Source organism: Phyllostomus hastatus, unplaced genomic scaffold (genome assembly GCF_019186645.2).
Source record: "Phyllostomus hastatus isolate PE091 unplaced genomic scaffold, TTU_PhHast_1.1 phas_scaffold_60, whole genome shotgun sequence".
Lineage (NCBI taxonomy): Eukaryota > Metazoa > Chordata > Mammalia > Chiroptera > Phyllostomidae > Phyllostomus > Phyllostomus hastatus.
The window spans coordinates 13,764,133-13,777,702 of NW_025334038.1; the positions used below are offsets into that span (position 1 = coordinate 13,764,133).

The 13,570-nt window shown below is 38.2% G+C and overlaps 1 protein-coding gene across 1 annotated transcript in view; it reads left to right on the top strand.

Annotated features, from left to right (window-relative positions):
• Positions 1–13,570, top strand: part of THSD7B (thrombospondin type 1 domain containing 7B) — a 776,886-nt gene that overhangs the window by 645,991 nt on the left and 117,325 nt on the right. The window contains exon 15 of the mRNA XM_045826088.1: positions 9,874–10,007. Within this exon, the coding sequence (XP_045682044.1) occupies positions 9,874–10,007 (134 nt within the window). The remainder of the gene's footprint in view (positions 1–9,873; positions 10,008–13,570) is intronic.

The following is a 13,570-nucleotide window of genomic DNA, read 5'->3' on the forward strand; positions in this document are numbered from 1 at the left end:
TATTGCAACAGGGAAAGTTTTTCTTTCTTACCCGATTCCTGGTGGTCATTTTCTGATATCCAGTCTCTGTCTATCACTCTATTATTTTCACCAGGCTCCTATGCACCTTCTTTCAGACAGTCAGGGCAAAAGTCCTCTCCACCACTGCATCAACTGGGGTACAGTCCAGTTCCCCCTGAGACACGGACCTCTTTTAGTTTTTAAAGAAATTAATTGTAGTCAAGGCACTTAACAGGCTTTAGTGTATAATATACAGTATTCTTATCCATAGGTACAGTGTTGTCTAGTAGACCTCAGAAGTTATTCATTTTGCATAACTGAAGCTTTGTACTCATTGCTTAGCATCTTGTTATTTTTTTCTCCCCCTGTTACTGACAACTGCCATTCTATTCTTTGTTTCAATAAGTTTGACTATTTGAGATACCTCATGGAAGTGGACTCCTGCAGTATTTGTACTTCTGTGAGTAGCTTTTTTCACTTAGCATAATGTCCTCAAGGCTTATCTATAACCTCTTTTCTAAAGAACTATGGGCTCCGTTCTGCTAGAGTTTTCTGGAAGTATCAAGCATAGCTGGCATAGTGTTGCCTTTTTTTTTACTTCAGCTTGACTGGTAACTGCATTCTGTTATGTGAAAATCCAAAGAGCCACCATGACAGCAGTCCATGGCATGCTGTGAGATGCTGCGAGCAATCTCCAAAACTCCATCTGATGTCTTGCCAGTACACAGCCAAGTAGTGGGCAGCATCTCCCAGGGTATTAAAGAAGGCAGTGCAGATTTTGGAGTGATTTTCCTCCTCTCATTCTATTTTGTTATGATTGCTTACACAGTTCTGTGGAGCAGAGTGGGCTGTGCAGTTCAACTTGCCCCAAGTTGCCTATGCCAGTATGTTCACTCAGTTCTGTGATTCATACCAGGAACAGAGAGAGAGTCTGATAAGACTTTTGCCATGCACTTAAAGGATCTGCACAACATTGATTTTTTTTCTGAGAGTCCCTTACTGTGTAGTGAACTTTAAGACCATGGTTTAGTTTCCTAATTGCTTAAATAGCACACAATAAGAAATGTAAATCTGCTATAGGGAGTAATATAATACTATGCTTTAGCTAGGGCATTTTTACTTATTTGCCTTTATAAATAATCTAAAATGCCTCAGCACAGATAACAGAGCTTTAACCATGCCCTTTTAGATGAAGGCTTTGGGGCTCTTCTCTAGTAAATACCTTCTATAGTGTGTGGGCTGTATGTGACATCCTTCAAGAAGGCAGGAAACATGGGGGAGGGAGAGGAAGTACATGCATTGCTTGTGGTCTTACTGAGTTTCTGTACCCACCCCCTCTCCTACCATGGGGGGGAATAGGACCATGTGGGTGACAGAGATGACTTACCTGTGCATGGATGTTGGTCTTGATTTTGAAGACTCTGTGCTTAAAAGATCATCAGTGACATTTAGGTCAGAGGGAGGGGGGTTAGTGGTGTAGATCATTAGAAAGTGAAAGGTAATGGATATGGAGCTTAGAACTCAGCAAAAAAATATTATTCAATATTCAGTATTAGAAAAATAGCTACTCTGTACAATATAATTTCTATCAAAACATAAACAAAACATTACTGTTTTGTCCAAAACATAAACAGAAGTGGGCTAAAAAACAGTCTGTTTCTTCTCTTCTTCACATGTAAAACCAGTGGTTCCCTGAGTTTTTGGTATGATGGCTTTATGTTCTTAGCCTATGTTGACAAATGTTCTAATGAGTGCTTTCAAATTCAGCAGTGCTTTTAAATGACATTAAAACTTCATTAGTCACAACATTGCCTAAATTCAGTTTACAAGTGGTGATACCAAAATGTCTGAGATTATATTACTCATTAAGACCACAGACAAGGCTTGGCATGGGACTGCATTCAAGGCTGCTTCACTGATGCTCTGGTTCTCGGGGCTTGCACATTTAGCTTGGAAACTGCAGTTTTTAGGAGATGGGGCATCCCTACCACCCTTATTATTTCAATAATAATAATAGTTAAGATTTTACTTGTCGATAAATTTTACAGATAAAACTGACTCATTATTATTAGGTTTACTTTTAATTTTTAATGTCAAAATTGAGAAGAAAACACATAATACATATTTGATTTGGTGATAGATGGAAGGGTGGAGTTTATGAGATGGGGATGGCACTTTGAGATTGTTTGGAGTTGGCAGTATATATAAGAGAGCATGCAAGCAGGCTGCCTTAGAAGAACAGGATCAAAAGACATGGTAGCAAAGGACAACACTCAAAGTCTAGATATGTAGGGTGACGAGGTTAGAATCCTGACAGATAACCACACCCTGGAAGTTGAGATGGACCTGCTTCTGTTCTGATGGAGATTTTCTCTGTGCTATTTTGGGGCACTAGCAAGTGGCAGATATAATAGGCCTAAGGGGTTTTTTATCTGGAGAATAAGATCAATCATGTAAAAATATTTATTGATGAATAAAATATATTAAAATATTGGTAACAGTTTAAAAATAAATCAATAAAACCAATGGTGAATTTCACAAAGCAGCCATGATGATCAGCTCTGAGCATTATGAGCAACCCTTTGCAGTTGCTGTGCTAAAGAAGCTAGTGGGCAAAAATGCCCAGGAAAGGAGGGCAGCCAGAAGGCTTCCAGCTTGAGCATCTGGGCTAAAACTGAATTATCCACACCCTTGAGTATGAATCACTAGACTCCAACATCTCCAGAAAAACCACCACCTCAAATGTTGTACTCTTGAGCCAACCCATAGCACACAATGATGGGCATAATTGTCAATGTAAAAACACGTGTGGATATTTTTTAACCCACCACCTTCACACAAAGGATTGCAGCCATCTAAAATGCATAGTCCCACTCTTTCTTTAAACATGGAATTTAGTTTCCAAATACACTGTTAAGGTTTTTGAAATTGTGAAAGGAGACTCTATACCCAAAGACAAGGAATGCAATGCTTATGCAATATTTCTGCTATACAAAGTTATAGGCATCATCCACCACATAGACATCTTTAAAAATTCTTCTTGGTTTTCCTTTCCCAGGAACTTATAAATATTAACATTATTGCTGAACAGCTGTTGACTCTCAGAGCATGACGATTTGCCTGAAAAAGCTACTCAGGCAGCATGTGCACAGTTAGTATCACAGGATTAGAATTCTCAATCTCATTTTGAGTACTAACCATGAATGACTAACTTAGCTTCTTCAAACATTAGTTAGTTCTACCTGTAAATAGAGATCATACTGATTTTGTGTAACTGAAATGATTGTGATAATTGAGACCTAAGACATAGAATTTGTTGTCTAAGCTGTAACCTTTCACACAACATTATTGAGGTGATTAGAGACTGTTGATGGGCACATTGCAGAGCACATGGGTTCAATTGCATATGTTACACTGTAAAAAAAACAGATTTAAATGTATAATTAATAGAAGCAAAAGTTTAATGCGTAATTGTGTAAAAGTGATACTTTCCAGTCAATCAGACAGGTCCTAGTGGAGGAGAATGAAACTTAGTTGCTGGTTGAATAAGAAAAGAGGTAAATTCAGTAAGTTGAGAGAAACTGTAGCCTAGAAGATCTTTCAGGATGGAAGGCATGAGACCTGGTGAGAAAAGAGAAAGCATTGGATAACAATGAGGACCCCAGACCCGATCAGAAGCAAGTTTGTATGTCTTATGTTAAGAACTGATAACATTTGAAGGAGTGGGGAATCCTTAATGTTTCATTGATCTCACCACTGCCAGAGACCAGTTCCTTTCACATTACAATGGAACAGCCTCTGGCTATGGTCCCAGGTGGGCCTTTGAACCAGTTTCAAGTTGGACAAAATAGCCACAGTGCCCAGCATGTAGGTATCAATCCTGAAGCTTTCTACCTTGGTCTTAATGGACAGCCTCATTGGAGCAAAGGGTTATTGCTATAGAAAATTTGAGACCATGAATTTTCCTTTATTAAAATTTTTAAAGACTATATTTATTTATTTTTAGAGAGAAAGGAAGGGAGAGAGAAAGAGAAGGAAAGAAACATTGATCAACTGCCTCTTGCATTTGTTCTGAACCTCTATCCCAGATATGTGACCTGACTGGGAATCCAACCTGCAACCTTTAACTTTGAGGGACATCACCCAATCAACTGAACCATATTGATCAGGGCTATTTGACTTTGTTTTTATTGTGGTTGTTTTTGAATTGTTTGCTTTACTTGAATGCTTGAATTCTAAAATTCTGTTATGTAATAATGACACCCACTGATGCCCATTAGATTCTAATTTTTTTTTCAGGATATTCAGTCTGTAATTGGAGAATGGTATCAGAAAACAGTACTTAACTCAAGTAATCAATTACCACAAGCAGTGGCTTACTTAATAAATATTAAAAAGTTGAGCACCAGCTGGCGTAGCTCAGTGGATTAAGCGCGGGCTGCGAACCAAAGTGTCGCAGGTTCGATTCCCAGCCAGGGTACATGCCTGGGTTGCAGACCATGACCCCCAGCAACCATACACTGATGTTTCTCTCTCTCTCTCTATCTCCCTCCCTTCCCTCTCTAAAAATAAATAAACAAAATATTTTTAAAAAATTAAAAAAATATATTAAAAAGTTGACTCAGTGAATTTGTTTATGATATGACTCCAGAACTAGAAAAATTATAAAAACATGATTCCCCAATGAAGAAGTAATAAATAGTACTCATTACTAGGAGAATGTAATGTTACCTCTCTCAGAGGATTTAGACTTTTCAGCTGACATTTTTTTAGCTTGGATGGTCCTATTAAGCTCTGTTATTTTCTTCCTAATTTGTGCCATTAAAAATGATTTTCATTTAACTTTCCCATGGCTCATTCCTCTCCTTTAGATCATTTCCATATGATACCCTGATAAAGTCCAAGTTTTAACACACTTCTAATGTAAAACTATAATGAGCACCAACTAAATAGCAGTATGAAATAGGCAGAACTAAAAGGAGAAGAAATTGGGCACATACTCTTGGTAGTTAATTTTTATTCTTGAATACCTGCTGCCTTTTTCCTCTTCTGGGTGTTTTTGATCCTCTAGGTAAGATTCCTTGCCTGAAGGAAAAGGACTCTTAGGAGACAATTTTCACAACTGTTAAGGGACAGCCTTTCTTTCCCATAACAAACTCATCAAGCAGTGTCTTTGATGATGGAGTGATTGCAGTTCTTCACCAAAGCCCCATAATGGAAAGCAAAGGCTTTCATTTTTATTTCTTCCTATTGGCCTTTGAGCTTCGTACAACACCTCTTATGTGTTCCATTTAGTGGGCCTGTTTTCTCTGGCAAATTAACTAAGAGCCACTTAGCAACCTGGGCACGTTCAAAAATTAGTTTTAATTCAGCATATACTTACTGAGCACTATTCTCCTCTCCATGTCTTTGTTTTTTTTATCATTTCTTTTTTTAATATATTTTATTGATTATACTATTACTGTTGCCCCATCCATCCTGCACACCCTCTCCCACCCATGTTCCCCCACTTTAGTTCATGTCCATGTGTCCATACATATACGTTTTTTGGCTTCTACATTTCCCATACTATTCTTACCCTCTACCTGTCTATTTTCTACCTACCATCCATGCTACTTATTCTCTGTACCTTTTTCCTCTCTCTCCTCCTCCCACTCCCCTGTTGCTAACCCTCCATATGATCTCCATTTCTGTGGTTCTGTTCCTGTTCTAGTTGTTTGCTTAGTTTGTTTTTGTTTTTGTTTTACGTGTGGTTGTTAATAATTGTGATTTTGCTGTCATTTTACTGTACATATTTTTTATCTTCTTTTTCTTAGATAGATCCCTTTAACATTTCATATAATGAGGGCTTGGTGATGATGAACTCCTTTAACTTGACCTTATCTGGGAAGCACTTTATCTACCCTTCCATTCTAAATGAAAGCTTTGCTGGATAGAGCAATTTTGGATGGAGGTCCTTGCCTTTCATGACTTGGAATACTTTTCCAGCCTCTTCTTGCCTGCAAGGTTGCTTTTGAGAAATCAGCTAATAGTCTTATGGACACTCCTTTGTAGGTAATTCTCTTCTTTTCTCTTGATGCTTTTAAGATTCTCTTCTTATCTTTAATCTTGGGTAATGTAATTATGATGTGCCTTGGTGTGTTCCTCCTTATCTAACTTCTTTGGGACTCTCTGAGCTTCCTGGACTTCCTGGAAGTCTATTTCCTTTGCCAGATTAGGGAAGTTCTCCTTTATTATTTGTTCAAATAACTTTTCCACTTGTTGCTCTTCCTCTTCTCCTTCTGGTAGCCTTATAATTCAGATGTTGGAATATTTAAAGATGTCCTGGAGGATCCTAAACCTCTCCTCATTTTTTTGAATTCTTGTTTCTTCATTCTTTTCTGATTGGACATTTCTTTCTTCCTTCTGGTCCATTCCATTGATTTGAGTTCTAATTTCCTTCCCATCACTATTGGTTCCCTATACATTTTCCTTTATTTCACTTAGTATAACCTTCATTTTTTCTTCTAATATGCCACCAAATTCAACCAACTCTGTGAGCATCCTGATCACCAGTGCTTTGAATTGTGCATCTGATAGGTTGGCTACCTCTTTGTCACTTAGTTGTATTTTTTCTAGAGCTTTGATCTGTTCTTTCCTTTGGGCGATTTTCTTTTTGTCTTGACATGCCTGTTATGTAGTGAGGGGTGGAGTCTTAAAGGTGGGGTAACCCAAATCGCTGGGTTGTGACACTGCGATGGGGAGAGGTGGGGAAGAGGTCCAAGAGGGAACAATGGCACTCGCTCCACTCTCTGCCAGATGTCAGTCACTTCTGTCACTTCCCACAAGCAAATCGGGTTCTTCTGGTGTTGATTCCCAGGTGGGTGAGTCTGTATACATTCTAGGACCCTGTGGGTCTCTCCATCAAACTCTCCTGTGAGGCTGAGAGTTTCTCCCGCTTTCACCTCAACCCCCACAGGTATTTTCAATCAGTGCTTTAAGGCTTTATTTCCCTGTGCTGAGACCCTGGGTTGTGCAGTCCATCCCGCTCCACAGTTTCTCCTGGTTTATCTGTGCTGGAATGTGGGACCACCCGGTCTGCCAGCCACCACCTTGCTGTGTCTTCTCCACCCCTGCTGCCCAATTCCTCCCCTCCTACCAGTCTGGATAAATATGTCTTCTTTAACTCCTTGGTTGTCGGACTTCCACATAGTTTAATTTTCTGTCAGTTCTGGTTGTATTTTGTTTTTAAATTGTTGTTGTCCTTCTTTTGGTTGTGTGAGGAGGTATCTAACTATGCATCCATCTTGGCCAGAAGTCCCTTTCCATGTCTTTTGAAATGCAGATATCACTGAAACTTCATCTCTACCTGCTCACAAGTTTGTTTGTTTGAAGTAGTCTCATAAATAAGCACTAATGGTCCAGTTCTGACTTCTGGTTAGATATGCTGACCAGAAGTGTATTTAGGTATTGAAAGTGCAACTTGTATTTCTCTGAGCATATTCTCTCAATATTACTTAAGGGAAAGGAGGAACATATGATATTAAGACAAAGGTAAACAAAGGGTTGAATTAGTTTGAGAGAATAGGAGACATATAGAGAAATAAAAGAAATGACTTTACCAAAGATGTTTGCTTCCCCAGCAACCCAAAGTGTGTCCATGACCACCACCACCACTGTCCCAGCCCTGTACATGTGCATCCTGATGTTATAATTTAGCTACACATTTAGCAGATGCACTTGGGGAGCAGGGATCAAGTAAATCCATGGAACTGGAGAATCTTCTTTAAGGGGTGCTATTTTCACACCATTATCAAGAAGGTGGGTGAGCGTTTTCCTACATAAACCTGCTCCCTCTCTTTCAGTAGCTTATCATTGAGGTTAGCTATTCTGCCACAGGTGGAGATCTCTGGAACATAAAAAGTAAAAACAAAACAGTAAATCAATATATCACCAAGTGTTCAAGTGTTTATACAAGAAGTACATACAACTAAACAATTTTTCATTTTCTGTTTGACCTTGAGGCTTTATATGGGAGGGGGGGCAGAAACATAAGCTCTGCTTAGTATTAACAGCTTTAGAAAAATGAGTCCATTTGAGGGAAGATATCCCATCCATTTGCTTACAGACTGATTCATCATGAGGTGTGGCAAAAATTACGTTTTAATCAATTTTTCTTCCATCCTCTGTTTATGCAAAGTAGTTTGACAGACTTTCTTGTATCTCATATGCAAACCTATAGCCTTTCTTTGAAGAGTTTATAGAACAAACCTATGAATTTAGTGAAAGCTTCATCTCCACAGCACAGATGAGTCAACTAAACCTTCAGCTGTTATGAGCTCAGTTTCCTGCTGTGTGTTTGGTTGGGGTCATGTCTTTTCATTTTTTACAAATTTTTTTTCTAACCTCTAGTATCCTATCAGCGTTTTTGAGCACGTTTCTCCTTTACAAGTTATTCTAATATAGACACTGCTTCTGACCCTTTCATTTCATTTCTGTCAGTATTTACAACATGAAATGTGATTCTTTTGTTACTTAATTCCCTACTTTCTCTACACCCATTTCACTTCCATTTCCCATCTCCTTTCATTTTGCACTCACATATTTTTCACTTTGTGGTTTCCCTTATCCTTTGCACTCTACATGAAAGCCAAATACAACCCCACAGTTAAAAAGAGTTTACAACATTATTTGTAATTCCAAAGATGCATTCTCGCAAATAATCTTTTCTCATTTGATTTCCATCTAGCATGCTGAAAGTGCCCCAATCTTATTTTCTGGTTATTCCATTACATAGTGCTTTCCCTTGCATTTAGTGTAAACCTAGAAGTAATGGTTCTATTTGGATAGCACTACCTAGTCATCATTTACAATTTTATGGAATTAGAAAAGCAAGGGGTGGAAAGGAACCAGACTTAAATTCTTATTTATGAAGAAAGACATTAATTAAGTATTTTGGTAATAGGGTGAACCACTCTTGATCAGCATACTAAACTAGAGCCATCTTTGTTGTCTAGAGTTACATAACACAGTGGAACAGTTTTGGTTTTTTCCCCCCTTACTGAGGGAGAATACTGTGCTCCATATTGAGGACTAATGCATTTTAAATTCAACCTCAGTGAGGCAGACAAATTCAATTGACTACCCATTGGAATACAATTTCAGGAAAAAAATCATCACAAACAAACACATAGGATGTAATCTAAGAATTCATTTATGGCACTCATTGATTGTATTTACCATAAAATTGTAAATATTCAGTCACTAATTGTGCATAGCCTCTAACAGTTAGACAGTATTTGTTGAGTGTGGTATGTCTGTATGTTTTAGCTGTGCTCAGAAAACATCCTACAAATAGCTAAATTCGTATAAAGCCACAATGCCCAGGAGGCTAAATGATTGCCTGTTAGTATTGATCATTGGGGACATAAAAAGAATTTTTTGTTGCAAAAACACCACTTTTCTTATGCATTCTAAAAAACTCTTATGTTCTAGAGTAAATTTTCCTTACATATATTTGTTACAAATGATGTCTTAAAGTACATCTGAGAATTCAGTATACCTCTAATTGAGAGCTGAATCATCTAATAATGCTGTGTGAGCTCTTTGAGGAAATGAAATAATCATGGAATTCCTTTTTTGTTGATAGGAAATGACTGTCCTTTGTTCCCTTCTGTGACGGCATACCATCATATTTTAGTTGATTCCCCTGTATGTTTCTTTTAAGTCAGTAATTTCAGAGAAGCCAAATATATCTTGCTTTTTGGGGATGTAATTTAGTTAGTTGGACCACAGTGGTGTTCTCAGGTTATGTTCAGCAGTCATTAAAAAAATGCAATTATTTTTGGAACTTGGATAGTTTAACATAATTTTTTCCATTCCTGTTCTGCACAGGTGCATGAGGCAGTCCCATGTTACAGTGAGTGCAATCAGTATTCCTGGGCCGTAGAACACTGGTCTCCATGCAGAGTCCACAATGAGCTGAGGTCCCTGCGCTGTGGAGAAGGAACGCAATCTAGGGAAATCAGGTGTGTGCAAACAAATGGAGACATCTGGGAAATGGGGTAGTAGAACTTACACATTTCTGTAAAAACACAAGTGTTGTTTATACAAGTACACCCTGATTTTCACACAGTATACTCTGGCTTTTGCTCATCTTTAAATATCCGTGGAGCACATGTGCCCTGAACTGCCGTGGGTGTAGCAGGATGTCCTCTGCAATGAAGCCACAATTCTGACTGTTTCCTGCAAATGACTTCAGTGGGAAAGCCAACTGCATGAACTGGCTGGCATCCTTTTCCCGACTCATGACCATCACTCTTAATACACTAGGAGATTTTGACTATGTGGCGATGTTTCTTAGAACAAGAGGAGATTAAAACACAACAGACACACCCAGAGGAAAAGACCTTGTGTAGGCACAGGGAGAAGAGGGACATCCACAGGCCAAGCAGAAAGGCCTCAGGAAAAAAACAATTGATTCTGCCAACACCTTGATCTCAGGCTTCTAACTTCTACAACTGTGAGAAAATAAATTCCTGTTATTTAGGCCAGCCACTCTGGGGCATTTTGTTAAGACATCCCTAGCCAACTCACACATAGTCACTGTGTTGTATGACTTATGTTTATGATCACATTTAAATGTGAAGCAGATTCTCCAGGCATCTTGAATTCCAAACCACTATTGACTTTACTAGCATGCTGTTCTAATGAACAAAACAGTTTACCTGTTCTCTTTATTAAAACCTACAAACTGGAGGACATCTTCATGGTTCATCTATGACTATCATTATTAACTTAAAAAATATCTTTGAATACTTGTCTTCTATTATCAGGCATTGTTCTAGGAAATGGGGATAAAAAAAAGTGAACAGAAAGTTTCTGACCTCAAAGGATTTACAGTATAGTAGCAGAGAAAAAAATACATATAAATATATTAGAAAGTCTTTGTTATGAAATGCCAAGAAAAACATAAAATCAGGTCAGAGAAATGAGGAATATTATTTAAGGGAGGCTGATTAGCAAAATACTTGAGGAGAGACCCAAATGAATGTGAAGATCTATAGAAAGAGAATTCCAGGGAAGAAGTGTCCAGAGCAGGCACTTTCTTGGCTTGTTATAACAAGATGAATAACAAGCTGGCCCAATAGGCTGGTGCCAGTACTCAAAAGACTACTCATGTAGTCTTTTTAAACAAGGTAAAAGGATATTATTCCTTTTACTAACCTAAAAACTGGTAAAGAAATATATTCTCCCCTAGAGCCTCCAGAAAGGAGTGTAGCTCTGCCAAAGCACTGAGTTCACCTAGTGAGAACAATGTTGGATTTCTATACTACAGAATCATAAGGTAATAAATTTGCATTGTTTAAGAACTGTGTTTGTGGTGATATTCTCAGTATGTTAGCTTTAACTTAAATCCTTGTTTTCAATATGAAGGCCCTTTTGATGATCCTTTCTAGCTGATAAAATTTCAATTCCCTGCAGCAGCAAGGAGGGGCCTTCCCCTAGCTGTGTGGATTGGGGGAGGGGATCTGAGGGCCTAGGTACTTCAACATACTTTCAATAAATTATCCAGTTTTTCAGCCTCACTTTTAGTCAGATTTCCAGAGGTACTTAGTGCCACAAATCCCAAATAATTCATGTGTTCTGTGGTGTAAATGGAGTTACTTTCTCTGTTTTGCCTTACAGACTTACGGTTCAGAGTTCTTGGTGTGAGAGGTACCAGGAACCGGTCCATTTTCATTTTATCGCCTTTGTTTTCTCCCTTGTTCTCTGTCCTTGCAGGGTAATACCATTTCCTTCCACTTGGGGTGTGTGTGTGTGTGTGTGTGTGTGTGTGTGTGTGTAACAAATTCTTTTAATATTGTGTTTGTGGCATATTGAAAGTAAACAAAGACTAATGGGTAAGTTCAGCTGGACACCATTGACCAGAAGCCTTACCTATTCTCTCTCAGTGAAATAATAAAAGGACATCAGCTGAGGGTACGCAGTCAAGAAGAAAAGCAATTTCCAGCTCTTAAGTTTGTCTAGAGAAAGACAAATAAGCCATCTCGTGGTTTCTCCTTCTACTATTGGCTATTACCACACGAGAAATTAAAGTCCATAGATAACTCTATGTCATGCCTCCCTGTATTAGAAGGCATTACATACTTATGTCTTCTCCTTGTCTGCCATTCTCTGCTAGCCTCCTTTATACAGTACTTTCCCTTTACTTATCACCTAATGAAATTTATTTTATTTTGTGCCAGGTGATATGCTTTACAATTTTCCTGAAATTTTAAACAATTCTTAATATATGTAAAAAAGAAACTCTTAATGTACAGGATAATTCATTCCAACACAGTGTGATTTTGGGAAGTAGCAAAAGTTCTGCTGCATACCACTCTTAAAATGCTTGCTCCTTGGCTGTGGTACTGTGTCTGAAATATCCAGGCCAGTGACTGGCACTGTTTATCTCATCACCTCTGTTATCTTCACCTTTACTCTGCTCATTGTCACTAGAAGAAAATATTTGTAACAATAAATATATTGCCTGTCATTTTTTCAGTTCTGTACCCCAGCATCCAGGCAAAGATTAGATACATAGTAAGCCCTCAGATACAGTAACAAAATGAACTATTATTAACAAATAATAACTTTGTATCCCAATACCTAGCAAAAGAGGCTTACATATAGCAAGTCTTCATTAAACCTCTTTCAGAAAATAATTTTAAAATGACCTTCTAATTGGTATGTACTATATAAGTGCCGAGAAATGCTCACATGATAGGGCTGCAGCTCGGTGAATTTTCACAATGTAAACACACCTGTGTAACTGCCCCGAGACCAAGAAACAAAATATTGCCAGGACCACCTAAGCCCCTCAATAACCATTCCTCCAGGGGTAATCACTATTGTGACTTCTGAGGCCACACATGAGCATTGTCTACTTCTTAATTTTACATGGATGGAATTATAAATGTTCTTTTGTGTCTAGTTTCTTTTGTTCAACATTATATTTGTAAACTTCCCCATGCTGTTTTATGTAACAGGAGTTTACGTGCATTCTCACCACTTTATAGCATGTAATCTAGTTTGGTCAGTTACTTGTAGTGGCACCATGAACATTTTTGGTCAGTTTTTGCAGTGCAGGTCTGTCCACCTTCCTTTTGCAGATGAATATAAAAGTGGGGCTGTCGGGACACGCAGTTTGTATCTGTTTAGTTTTAGTACATACTGCCAACTAGTTTGTCAAAGAGTTTGTGCTCCAACAAGCAAAGTAAGAAGAATTATAATTGCTCCACATTCTTGCCAACCCTTGATATTTTTTGTTTGTGTTTAGGCCATTCTGGTGGGTTGAGGGGGTATATAATGGTATAAGACTTTGGTTTTCATTTGACGGAACCAATGACATGACCATTTATCTAGCCTTCACCAGAACTTATCTCAAAGCCCAACAACGGGTAGTCCAAACAACTACAATGCATGTGTCTACACCATGTGCCCAGCTGCTGCATGAAAATGCTTGCTCATTGCCCTTTTGTTTATGATACCAAAACTCCTTACTGATTTGCAGAAAATACCTAACAGAAAACATATTCAATTAATTTTT